General features: G+C 37.7%; 1 protein-coding gene and 3 long non-coding RNA genes across 5 annotated transcripts; 1 reads left to right on the forward strand and 3 right to left on the reverse strand.

Annotated features, from left to right (window-relative positions):
* Nucleotides 1-104: 104 nt before the first annotated feature.
* Nucleotides 105-2654, reverse strand: LOC133717738 (uncharacterized). Its single transcript, XR_009849907.1, has 6 exons — nt 2548-2654; nt 2131-2209; nt 1414-1542; nt 986-1056; nt 591-790; nt 105-423 (listed from the first exon to the last, which is right to left on the reverse strand). It is a non-coding gene; the product is annotated as an uncharacterized LOC133717738 (long non-coding RNA).
* Nucleotides 2655-2794: 140 nt separating this feature from the next.
* LOC133717739 (uncharacterized) lies at nt 2795-4388 on the reverse strand. Its single transcript, XR_009849908.1, has 5 exons — nt 4222-4388; nt 3938-4133; nt 3561-3772; nt 2958-3228; nt 2795-2853 (listed from the first exon to the last, which is right to left on the reverse strand). It is a non-coding gene; the product is annotated as an uncharacterized LOC133717739 (long non-coding RNA).
* A 1558-nt stretch (nt 4389-5946) lies between these two features.
* Nucleotides 5947-8411, forward strand: LOC133713433 (uncharacterized). Of its 2 annotated transcripts, XR_009848011.1 has the most exons (4): nt 5947-6035; nt 6119-6260; nt 6964-7039; nt 8122-8411. It is a non-coding gene; the product is annotated as an uncharacterized LOC133713433 (long non-coding RNA). The 2 variants fall into 2 exon arrangements; XR_009848010.1 differs by having other exon boundaries at nt 5961-6260.
* A 2471-nt stretch (nt 8412-10882) lies between these two features.
* On the reverse strand, nt 10883-11972 carry LOC133713418 (uncharacterized). The gene is made up of 2 exons (XM_062139436.1): nt 11543-11972; nt 10883-11409 (listed from the first exon to the last, which is right to left on the reverse strand). The coding sequence occupies exons 1-2, from the start codon at nt 11572-11574 to the stop codon at nt 11070-11072; spliced, it is 372 nt and encodes a 123-aa protein (XP_061995420.1). The 5' UTR covers nt 11575-11972; the 3' UTR covers nt 10883-11069.
* Nucleotides 11973-13705: the final 1733 nt, after the last annotated feature.

Below are 13705 nucleotides of genomic sequence, written 5' to 3' on the forward strand. Positions count from 1 at the left end.
TTCTAATCTCTCAACTGACTTCGTTTTCCTTGGCATTACTGTTTTATTATGCTTTAATATACTTCACTTCATTTTGACAAGCATGATGTGAAAAGTTTGCATTTAGCTATTGCTGGGAAAAAAAGTGCATTTCTCATCATCCAAAATTAGGGGCTTTCCATTAATTTTCTTTCCAAATTCATGATTCAACATAATTCAGAAAATAAACCCCTAAACTTACAAAAGCTAGCTTGGAAACATATGAGCAACAATGTACAAAAGTTCCACACCAAGGTTTGCTTCAAAGCCAAAACTAGCTAGCCTTACTCAAAAAACATCTTGGCAGTCACAGTCCTACATCAAACTCTGTATATAATCAGCCACTTCAATGCACACCTCGTCAATTTGATTTTGGCTATATGATTTCCGCGTCTTTACCGCCCACTAGAAATATATAAACATGCAACACATAAGGCACAGTGATTGGGTAAACAAGCTAATGAAGATAATTAGTGTGGAAACCCTATGGACTATCTATAGAGGCCAACACTGGCAATATAAAGACTTGGAAGTAACTGGAACGTAAAACAGAAACAGAAACAAAATAATACCTTTTTTCAAATGCTTCTATAACATCAGAGACAGATTGGAGATTCTCCAAGGGTTCCCATGTATTAGCTATCTCTGGCCAGCCACGCCCGCACAAGCACAACACCAACAGGTTGATTCTTCGGATATTACTCTGACTCCTTTGTTAACTAATGTTGCTTCCACCTGATCAGCAGACTGACAGCTAGTTGACTCTAACGTTCTGCATACAAATTGCAGAAACAAGGTCATGTGTCACTTATCTGCAGCATACATCAAAATCCTACAAATGTAGATATTATTGATGAGCATCTGAACACAATCTAGACTGAAATCTGTCCAGCAACACTTGATAAAATAAGTACTCAAATAATCTGAAAATCATGTAGAATTTCCAATAAAAGGATCACATATAAACCTGGATAACAGGTGTTCAGCTTCCAACTCCGTCATAAATGCACTAATAAGTGCAAAGTTTGAAACTTTGATCTGTCAAGTTCAAGCAAAATAAACATTTACAAACCCTCAGACAAATATCAAGCAAAACCAAAAAAGAAAAAAGAGGCATTCAAAGCATAGCATAGCAGCACTGAGAACCATTGCTAAAGGCAAAAGCCTTATTATCATATACTTTAAATCTATCCCACTGACACGAGTGGCATTGTATAACATCCCTAATAGAAATGCATTTATAATACTATATGTTAGGTTACAACTGAATATACAGACACTATATAATGACAGGTGCGAGAACAGCAATGGAATCTTGTTCTTATGAATTGAAATCTAAGTTTCTGGATTTAATCAAGCAGATATTTGCCAACGTTTATTTCAAAGGAACAACACCTGCAAGGCTTTCTCTCAACAATATGATAGAGACGGCCAGGTGCATACAGCCTCCTTGGATCTTTAAGCATCTTCTTATCAGGTATACATGTGTCCCGCATACATCTTAGGCATAGTAGACACGGCAAACTGTAAAATAAATCCAACTTTCATAATACAGTGAAAATCTAGATACGTAAGGGCAGAAAAATGATGTCATCACTTAATTAAGTCTTGTTATACTAGTCTGCCCACTCCTAAAATTAAAGTCTCCATTAACCCCTTTCTCAGATTGAACAGTTTGATGGTGCAGTGACTAGTGATATATATTAGCAACACAAAATGATATTGTAAAGGGCATTTTAATTAGTTTCTATCTTGTTCTGCACTCTAGTATTATCTTTACTATCCATCAGCTCAAAGAAACAGTTGAAGACAGAGTATATATATATATAATATATATATATATATATATATATATATATATATATAGAGAGAGAGAGAGAGAGAGAGAGTATCAGGGAGATAAACTGAATAAAACAACTATGGAAATTCATTATATAGAAAAGAAATAATGATGATCCTCTGAAAACTTAATAATACGACAACATATTTTGATTGTTTTAGATGCATGCAAGTAACTTGGCTATAAAAGTATAAAAATTAGAAACGATCAAATTCTACAAGAAAGATATGCAGTACGTATTCTATTCTAAGGAAAAACATAAAGATACCAACCTTGCTCCTTTTGATCCGCTTGCATAGATCGCACAACAGTGCCAATAATTCTTTTAAAGAAAATTCTAGCCTTTAATTTCTGCAACATATAAATTTAATGAGGCAAAACCAGGACTTGGGGTTTATAAACAATGCTAGTGACTAGAAAGTTATAGCATATACTAGTAGAAATTGAACCAAGGGACACAAGTACTAGAACTGTTGAACCAGAGGATAAAACATCCAGTCATAAACAAACAGTCCAATTAGTCTATGATTCGTGGTGCCTGAATACAAATCCTGACCAGAAGTGAATGCCAGAAAAAAAAAAACGATCGGAGTATCTAAAAATTCTTTCTATAAATTCATTACCATGATTTGTAAAATACAAGAACAGAAACTGAATAGCTAAAAATGAGTATCATACAACTAACATACCAATCTTCTCTGCTTGCCGCCACCATTTGACGCAAGTAGTCCGTCCACATGAGGATGATTATATGATCATTTCTGTCTCATTGTTTTGTATCTCACCTTTGTTTCTGTAGTTAATCAATGAATGATACATAAGCTACTTTAAAGCCAAATACCAACACTAAGGATTGAAACAAATTGGGAGGTGGCTAATAAACCCTCTGTCTATACAACACATGGATGAGATAAATAGATAAATTAAGTCTTTTGCCTTTTTTGCTTATGGTTGTCACTGCCATCTTTTCTTTCCCATCTTCCTTTCTTGGGTCCCTAGCATTAGATTATAACAAATCAATTAGCAACTTCTGGTCTCTGCCTACCAACATGAAGTATAATCATGAAGAAATAAGTACAAAAAGGAAGCTAAAGTATACCTGAGCACTGAGAGACTTAAGGCGGTCCTTATCTTTCTTGAATCCACGGCAACCAGGGTTGTTGTTACCCATTGCAGCTCTCGCAAGCTTAACTCTCTTGTTGGCTTCTTTAGTTGTTGCATCCAACAGATAATCAGCCACAACTCGCAGGTGAGGAGTAGGGGGCTTCTTGCTCAGAACCTTGTCACTTTTTAGAGGTGAGAATTTCATTCCTCAAATCCTGAGCTCGGGATTCTCTCACGGCAAGTTTTGTCACACTCTTTGAGACATCCTGCATAATTCACATTTTAGCATTAATGACCGTCCACCCTATCTTTCTATCATCCAATGCAATGTCAGAATTAGGAATCACAAGAGTGCAACTTAAACAAGGTGATTAAGACAATTAAAAAATAGTACAGGGGTTCAGAGCCAGCAGAAAATCCCAACTTCCGGACACCCAAATACACCCAGTCACCAGATCTCAAACAAAACACCTAAAACCCATCAACCCAACTATAAATCCATCCTTCACTCACTACCCAAAACCTAATTAAGCAAAATTCCATCAATTTTCTTCAACAATATTCCAAATAAACCAACAAAAACACATCAAAATCGCACCTTGATGAGGATTGTGTCGCCCCTAAAGAGCTAGCTAGAGCTTCTCCATGGTCTCAGGGTGGACAGTGACGACGGAGTTGTCATCGTTGATGGCTTCATCGACGACAAGGAGATTTACTGCCTTCTTCTGTTCGAGAATCGCAGTGCTGAAATCCCTCTTGGTCCCCATATTGCAACAATTTTAAAAGCAATCGCATCATAAATCAAAATCCCTAAAAAATAAAAATTTCAGAAAACCAAAAAAGTTAGGTCAAAATCGAAAAGAAGAGGAATTGGATCTGAGGGATATGAAAAGTAGAAAACTGGATTGAAGCAACAATAAATATAAAACAAATCCAAATTCAAAATTCAAATAGGAATGAGGCAAATTGACTCACACTGGCTTTTGGGAGGAGGAGCAATGATGGGCTTCTTCGCTTGGGCAACCTGGAAAGTCGGAAACAAAGTTAGAAAAGAGAGATTTGCCAATCGGAAAGAAATTACCAAATCACGGGAAGAGTTGAATAGGGTTTCGGGCGGAAGCAAAATCAACTTGAATCCCTCAACTAGAAGAAATCAAATTCGAAACCGGACCTGTTTAACAGCGGGCTCACCGGAGCAGTGTCATATTAGAAGAGAGACAAAATCAGTAATGGTGGTGGAGAGAAGAGAGAGAACATACGCTGGTGGTGGTCGGAGAAAAGGCTTGAGGTGGCTTAGGTCGGAGAATGAGCTCGAGGTCAGGACGAAGAACGAGCTCCAGGCTCTGAGCTGAGGTCGGGGCCCCGGGTCAGGTCGGAGAATGAGCTGTGGTCGGGGGCGCGGGTCAGGTTAATTGGAGAAGGAGCTGAGGTCGGGAACGCGAAGAAGGAGGCAGTGAGAGTTTATCAATTAGGGTTCGAAAGTTTCAGACAAAATGACTAAGTGTTGGAGGAATTAAAATTTTGGACCCCGCGTTTCTCAAACTTTTTAACTTAGTCCCTCCGTGTTTTTTTCAAAATTTTTGAACGAAAGTTTACACATCGGTTAATTTAACGACCGATGTTTATAACCACAATAGAAATCGATATTTCATAAGCCGATGTTTATATGTTTTTTTTACATCGCGGGCAATTCCGACCGATTTAATAGTGGTGATGTAAATGAACAGATTTCTAGTAGTGTAGCCTTGAGCTGCTGAAGGTTGCATCCTGCAGTCTGAGTTGATGATGGTGCTGAGGAGTTGAAGTTGTGGACCAGATGTGAAACTTCATGTATAGCTTTATGGCAATTATTCAGGTCAATGGCTATCGGAGAGGTTTCAAGAGCACTTAGGATCAGAGAGTTTGGGTTCTGAGGATAGGTGAAGATTTTCTGGAGTTGCCATATTACTTGTTCAAACCTGTGGAGCAATCCATCCACATCATGAGCAGCAAAAGAAGCATGTAGCATTGCATTTCCATTGTTCTGTAGAGAGGAGGGGTGGGATTGCAATGACGGACTTTGAGCCGCTGCAACAGAAGCCGGAATCGGCCGATGCCTGTGGTGATTTCGAGACTGGATATGAGGAATTCATGCGAGGGCACCAAGAGCCCAGAAGACAAAAACCTGTTGCCTGCTGCTTTTCTTGAAGTCTGTACAGACAGAAAGAGACGAAAGGAAAGGTTGAAGAAGACAAAGGGCCATTTTCTTGCTACTTTCTTGTTGAAGTCTGAGAATGAGAATGTGTGTGAGAGAGAGGGAGAGAGAGAGAGACTGAGAGTGATTCCTGAGACTGAAGAAAGCTTCTGGAAATTTTTGTTTGTGTTTGTTACGGTCAGCAATTTATGTAATACCCCGAAAAATCTAAATTAAATTCCGTGGATTTTTAGAATTGATTTCACGATAGTGGGAGCGAGTACGAGGCTTGGAGAAGTTGTGGAATTAGTTCGAACGATTAATTTTCGAAAACGAACGTTATTTAGGGGCTCGCGAAAGTTGACTTTTTATACGTTCAAAATTTGGGAAAACTTCCTTCATGAAAGTTGTAGAGCTCGTCGATACGATCGCGGGCATATGCGGAACGCAAAAATCGGAGTTCGTATGAATTAGTTATGATTTTTTGAAAAAGTTTTCAATTTAGTATAAAGCTTCCATTTTCGGAAATTTCCGAAAATAGTTTCAGAATTTACAAAAATAGAAAAAAGCTGCTGCAGCCCTCGTCCCGGCCGGAAATCGCCTCCGATTTTCGTTTGGCCATATCTTCCTCCTCCGGCCACCGATCCTCACCAAACTTCTTCCATTGGCTTCGTATGGTCCTTGCGCACCTGTCTGTGGCAGCCTTGCACGGCGGCACGGCCCCTAGCGGCGGCGGCGGCCCGGTTTCGATTTAAGCACGATTTTGGTCAACGCCGGTTTTCTCCTAGCTCCGGCCACCAAAACTCCGATCCTTGGCTCCATGAACTCCCCTCAACCTGCTGATCATCATACTAGGAGGATTGCACCTAGAGTGACCGGTTTCACGTTCGTCGGAGCTCGGTAAGTTTTCAATCCGAAACGAAAATCTTTCGATCGGTATATCTCGAGCTGTAGTGCATCGTTTTGATTGATTCTTGAACCAGTGAGTTCTCCTTGATGTTCTTAACAACTCTCTAGAAGGGATCGAAGCCTGAAATTGAAGTTTTGACGTCGAAATCAAGCCTTGCCGGATTCTGCAAATTTCGCCGGATTCTGGAAATTTTCCGGCCACCTCGACTGTTTTAGGTAATTTCAACCACTTCCGGTCATTTTCAGCTTACATGATAGTTATGAAAGTTGTTAAGCAAGATGAGAGGAAGAGGAGCAGCCCGGCCCCGACACCATTGGCGGTGGTCGGCGGCGGCTCTGCCCTAACTCCGGCGTCCCTTTTCCGGCCACCTCCGGGGGTCAAAAATATAGTTTCTGTGCATTTTTAGATTCTATATTTCAATACGATCATTTCGATATATTATACGCAATTTTTGGATATCGTATGATTAAGTTATGAATTTTTAAGTTTCGATCGATTTCGATCGTTAGATTTGTGATCTGTGAAGTTAGGACCGTCAGATGGACTTGTAGTTTTGATATGATGATCTTATGACTGTCCCAGTGACTTTGTGTGGTCATGGGCGAAGATCCGACCGTTGGATCTTCGTATAAATGCAAAACAGTGATTAGCGAGGCGATTCGTGAGAATCCGTCCGTCGGATTTTCGTATAAATTTGTGGAGATGTTTGTAAGGACGATTCAAGAAGATCCAACCGTTGGATCTTCGTGATAATTTTGGAGGATGATCCTGAGGGCGATCCGTGAGGATCCGACCGTTGGATCATCGTATAATTTCGATCCGACCGTTGGATCATCATTAATTTAGAATCCGACCGTTGGATTGTTGTATTTGTATGGTTTTTGAATAAATTGCTAAGTTAAGATCGTGTTGGATTAGGTGATTGACGGATCGATTTGGCGGACAATTTGTGAAATTGTTGTTGAGCTGTTAAGAAGATGCAGCTGGATTAGAGGTGAGTAAAATCGCACATGGTTCCTTCATGAACCGAAATTTAGTGATTTATATTGAATTATAAAGGTGTGGAAAATTGTTTTAAGAAAATAAAGATTTGTTTTGAAATAATATGAACTTGATCGACTACGGTTCATAGGGCTACTACTCACAGGTAAGGAAAATGAATTTAAGTATAAAAATGAATTTCTTGTTTTTATTGCATGTGAACTATAGATGGTATTAGTAGTCACTCTTGTGTAGGTGATTACGTATATATATATATATATATATATATATATATATATATATATATATATATATATATATATATATATATTTACGTGAAATATATATTGAAAGTTATGACATTGTGTGATGTATTGAGTTGTTCGTGATAAAGAGTAGTTGAGTAAAGTGCGATAGTTGAAATGTGTAGACAAATTATATGTTAGTGTCAAGTGTTCTCATCGTGTGTCGATGATGGTGCCAAGTATTCTCATCGTGTGTCGATGATTGTGGCAAGTGTTCTCATCGTGTGTCGATGAAAGTGCCCAGTATTTTCATCGTGTGTCGATGATTGTGGCAAGTGTTCTCATCGTGTGTCGATGAAAGTGCCAAGTATTTTCATCGTGTGTCGATGATTGTGGCAAGTGTTTTCATCGTGCGTCGATGATAGTGGCAGGTGTCTTCATCGTGTGTCGATGATTATGACACGTATTATCGTAAGATTGAACCTTGGCCAAGGTGACAGGTTACGATTCAGTTAGAGCTCTAGTCTGTCTGCCATCATACTGTTTGAGGGATAACCTCAAGTTTTTATGTGTCTTTGAGTATGACATGCTGCGTGGAGGGGTTTTTATAACTATCATATACCCTTGAGTATATATTGGAAAGGGAAAGTTTAGTTGTTTGGATGGTCATGGTGAGATGTGAGTTGATTGATGTTTGAAGTGACGTTGTGCACTTCAATTTTTATACTAAGAATCACTTAAATTGATTTGTTCTTTAAAGTCGTGCAATTCCTTGTTTACTCATACGGGCTGTCAAAAGCTTACCGGGTTTGTGTTGTTGCAATCCCGGTACACTATTCAAATTGTGTAGCGGGTAATCCTACAGGTCAAGAGAATCAGGACGGAGATCGAGCTGCGTAGAGTAGCTGCAATTGTGTCAATCTGAATTGCTTTGTGAGCCGGTGAGGTGTGTTATGCTCATTTAGAGCTTTACAATATTTCTTGTGAGAGTGAATTGTAATAATTAACTCGAAGTTTACCGATTTGGAAATTTTGTGTAAGTGGTGGAGTTGTTTCTGAGAAAAGAATTCAGAACGTTTATTTGTTTAAGTTGTTTAATTCATGTTTCGGATTTTGAATGTGTTATTCAAAATTCGGGGCGTGACAATTTATATCATATACCCAACAGTCTTCTATAACTGATTTCTGTTTCCGTTAACACAAGTTGTAGTAATTTTTTTTTGCTTGGGTACGGAAGTTTGTTGTAGTAATTTTTTTTTTCCTTGGGTACATAATTTTGTTGTAGTAATTCAGTACAGAAATACTTGAGAACGACTCTGCAGTTCAACAACACCCAATTTGTGAAAAATAATGAAGCTTACATTTACAGGAAAACAAATTAACATCTCACACTATAGTACCCCGATTTAAAGCGATTCGACACTTTGCTATCTGAAGTTACAAAACGATCACTTTAGTACCTTAAATTCTATCCAGTCTTATATTTTGATACCCGCCGTTAAGTTTTCTGTTAAACTTACATTTTATGAGGATGGTTTCATCAAATGACACAATAAGATAAATAAATATCTAAAGAACTCAAAAACTTCATCTCTCCCAATCTTGCGTCTTCTGCATTCCCAGATTTGTTTTACAAGAACCCAATAACAGATCAAAAATTTGAAGTTTAATCTTGAGGGTCAGTGGTTTGTTGATCGAAACTCAATGAACCCAATGGAGTAGCGGTGTTGCCAAGCACGTCTGGTGGTTGGAGATCTTCAAGCCAAGATCTGAAAAAAATGAACCCTTATCAGTGATATGCGTGTAATGAAAAAAATGAGTTTTGAGTAGTCAAACACTTGAAAGATTTTGGTACATGTGATATTTTCTACCATTAATTGAACTTGATCTATAACATTAGAAAGACAATGGATAATCTACACCAGCTCGACAACTTAAACAGAATTTAACCAATTCATCAGCAAAGAAAAGAAGATCCAATTGAGTGGAGACTTAACAAGAAAGGAAGTTTCTCACAGGCGAAAAATAACCTCAAATACCAAGACGGCTAGACCTAACGTGATCTCCAAGGCAAGTCCTAAATGGACTTAATTTCTCCTACACATGCCGATCTACTTTCTGAACAAACAATTTAAAGATTTTAAGGAGAATTCCACAAATGGTCACTCAACTATGACTCATTCAACATTTTGGTCATTGAAGTTTCAAATATATCATTTTGGTCACTCAACTATTACACTGTCAATCACTTAAGTCACCCAAAGAGTATTTTTTATAATTTTTTTTAATGAAAAAAATTAACAAAGTAACTTAAGTGGTTGACAATGTAATAGTTGAGTGACCAAAGTGATATATTTGAAACTTTAGTGACCAAAGTGTCGAATGAGTCATAGTTGAGTGACCATTTGTGAAATTTTCCCAAGATTTTATTTATTTTCGGTGTGACTGGTCAATCACGGTACTTCCTTGCATGGTTGCACCAACTTCTATATGAATCGTTATCCTTCGCGGGGATTGAGCTTCCAATAACGCACTGAACTATGCGAACAATGATCTTCCTCGGTGCTTCCGTCTATATTCCGTTACATGTAGGGGCAAATCAAAAATTTCGCTCAAATTAACCACTAAAATGACTATCATAACCTCATCTGACGTGGATAAACATATTTCCATCATTTCTATCTTATTTTTCCTCCAAAAACAATTTACTCTTTCCCCCAACACAATTCATATGAAACTTTCCATCATATTTACCTCCAATTAGTCTACTGATAAATAATAACAATATCCAACATTCCAGCATCATGTTTTCTTGAATAATTTTTATTGTTCTTCAAAAATTAGCCAGAATTCTAATTAATTTTTACAAAAGTAAATTTAAGGGGAAAAAAAGTGATTATACAACAAAATATTCTGAAAAGAATCAAAAGATGAAGCTTTTTTTTTTTTTTTTTTGAAGGAAGGGCCAGAACAGGCTACCCTGAGGCCATGATCATTAATGAAACCATAGAATACATGGGGGGGACATAATGACCCTAATAGCCAAGACATGCATATTAACTGACAATAAAATACTAAAATTACAAAACTTACGGTAACTCAACCAAGTGATTATCTTAACATAAATAGACATATTAAATTATATAAAAACAGTATTATAATTACCTAAAAAAACAGTATTATAATAAAGATTAATAAATACTTTGCTGTAGATCACTTTTTTTTGTTCCTTAATTTTACTTTGTAAAAATTAATCGCAATAATTTTTGAAGAACAGTAAAAATTATTCAAGAAAACATAATGCTGGAATGATTACCGTTATTATTTATTGGGAAACAATAATTGGGGGTGATCAATTTGAGTAAAATATTTGATTTGCCCCTGCGCTTAACAGAATACAGACGCAATAATGTGGTTTTAGAAGTTCATGTCCCTATTTGATCACTTTGAAAGTTCAGATACTATTTTATCCGGTCCAGAAAAGTTCAGACCCCACCTATGATAAACACCCTTAAGATAAAAACCAATACATGGACTGCAGTTAGCAGGCCAAGAGAGTCTCATATATCTAAAAAGAAAACTTTATATTAAAAAAAAAAGGGAAATTGATCCAAATGGTACTGAAACTATCTCACTTATAAACTTTAGTACATCAAGTTTTAGAAATGTCAGAACGCTATCTGAGATTCGTACCCCGACCGAATATATATACCTGGGGCTGTTAGATCCGTTACGGAAGTTAGCAGCTTGTATATTTTGATCACAAAATGACCAATTTTCCCTTTATTCTTTTTTTATTTATATTTTTCCCGTCAGTTCTTCTTTCTTAGATCCTCCGTGAGGGTGGATCCAAATCTCGATTCCAAATAGAGAAGTCTTCCACTCTTCCTTTTTGCCTTCAACTTTTCTCGTTTCGTCTCCATCTCTGACCCTTTTCTCCAGCGAAGATGGGTACTCTTCTCGTTCAGGTACCTCATAACCTTCTCCCGCAGAGGTCGAAAGAGGAATCCAAAAGCTGCTCAACACAAACTTGAAATCCTCAGACAAACCCTGAACCCAATTCCCTTTGTGCCCGCTAAAAATCTGTAACTTGCAGCGCCATGAGGAGCTCCTGAAGCGGCTAGGCCTTTGGGACTTTCTACACATCAATCAAACCATAACAAACCTCTAAAGCTTATTTCCAATGGCAAATTAATACTTCACGCTTAGAAATCGAACAAAACCAGAACGAAGAAACAGTAAAAAAAAAAAATCAAAGAAACTTGAAGAACCTGCTTGAGTTCGGGTCTAGAAGCTTGGACATGGCGAAGAACTCCGCGCCTTCGCTACCAGTAATCCGACCATCTCCATTTAAAAACCAGAACTAACAAAAACGACTGAGTACTCATTCAATCCAAAACGGTGTCGCATTAGAAATCGAAACAGGGAAGAAGAAGAAGAAGATAGACAGTCACATACTTTCGAGACGACCCGATATCCATTTCTGCGATTTGCCCAGTTTTGGGTTTCAGAACCCAATTTTTCAATCCCTTCTTTATTAATGATTTTCCCCAATTCTGGGTTTCGTTCTTTTGGCAAAACCCGAATGCATCTCGACAAATTGGGCGTTGGTGGGGAGGATGATTTTCAGGGAGGCAGATTATGTTGTGAAGGAGAAGAACAAACTGGGAAGAGAGAGAGAGGAAAAATGCTTAGAGAAAAAAAAAAAAAAAAAAATATATATATATATATATATATATATATATATATATATATATATATATATATATATATGAAATGATGAAAATACCCTTAAAAAATTGTCAGATGACAGCTTCCGTAACAGAGCTAATGGCCCCAGGTACATATATTCGGTCAGGGTACGAATCTCAGATATCGTTTTGACATTTCTGAAACTTAATGTACCGAATTTTAAAAAGTGATATAGTTCAAGTACCATTTGGACCAATTTTTCAAAAAAAAATGAAATAACAGAATTGGAGATATCATCTCAATTCTTGTTTGGATCAGGTAATGCACAAAATCTGATTAGGTGAAGGATTTGACTTCTATCCAGAGGAAAAATAAAAACAGGTGTAGACACTACAAAATCTATATCAATATACCCGTCAACAAAATGAAATTAGAAAACAGTTGCATGCTATTTCAGTTGTTGAATGAAAAGGTATAAACAAGACGAGGAAGTTGTTATGACTGTAACAGTACTAGTCCCATGTAAATGTAAGTGTGAGCTGAGGATGTTGTTGTAAGATTCAATGAAAAAATCCAGCTTTTTACCCAAGTTGAAAGAAATTAATACCTTTTTGGGGCGGATGATGATGCCAAAGGAGGAGTCTAGAGATGAGGCCGATGACCTCAAATCAAGACTTGAGGTGAGAGACCCATTATGATTCGAATCCATAAGAACAAGATAGCTTATCAGGTAGTATGGTTCAGATTAACATATTATTAAGCATAATAATGTAACGGGTAAAAGTGATTCACTTCCAACAACTGAGTTGCTACGTTCTTAACGACCCACAATTGCAATTCACCAACTCGAGCTGAAACACAATTTTCTCATATCAAAATTTATAAGTAAACAGAGCCTTGAGAATTAGATTTTCGAAACTAAGAGAAGATCGAACTTGGAGACGTCGAATCCCTGGGTGATGACTGATGTGAGCGAGCAAGCGTGTAAGAGCTTCTCACTTGTTGACGTCTTCAGGGTCATCGTAGAGGATAGGGGTGGGTTCGCGAAACCGAAAACAGAAAAAAACCAAGCCGAAAGCCGAATCGAAGCCGAAAAAACAGCACAGGAAAAAAAAAAAAAACTGAAATGGTTCGATTTTCAGTTTCAGGGTGTCAAAAATCGATCCGGACCGAACCGAACCAAACTTACTAAACCGACGTTGTTTTTTTTTGAGTTTTGATCAGAAGCCCTAGAGCGTCGCTATATAAATAGTCCTCACTCAGCCTCACAGCATTTCATTTCAGCGTCTCTTCTTTGGCCAGTCTTTTCTTCTCCGCTGCTCTGGTCATCAAGGCTCTTAAGGAGTCAGATCACGACATCAAGAAGCAAGAACATGAAGACCAGATCGATGGCCAAGACCTGAGCAGGATTGTGAAGGAGAATCTCTTAGTTGGGTGCACGATTGATGACAAGAACCCCCAAGGATTTGCAGCAAGAGATTATCGACGGCGACAATATGAATCCAAGCTATTTCAGTTTCAAATTTCTTTGCTTTTGATAATTTGGGTTCAAATTTGTTCTGGGTTTGTCTTGATTTTGTGCTGGTATGAATTTAATGGCAGTAAATGGATGAGCTTGTTCATGATCTGGTAAAGAAGGCTTAAGGTAGCAAGGACACATTTCATATTGGTTAGTAATTAAGTTCCCTTTTTTGATTCGGTATACGTTGTTATTTGTTTCTCTGAATTCAATGTGTTCTTGG

This window comes from Rosa rugosa, chromosome 6 (genome assembly GCF_958449725.1).
Source record: "Rosa rugosa chromosome 6, drRosRugo1.1, whole genome shotgun sequence".
Classification (NCBI taxonomy): domain Eukaryota; kingdom Viridiplantae; phylum Streptophyta; class Magnoliopsida; order Rosales; family Rosaceae; genus Rosa; species Rosa rugosa.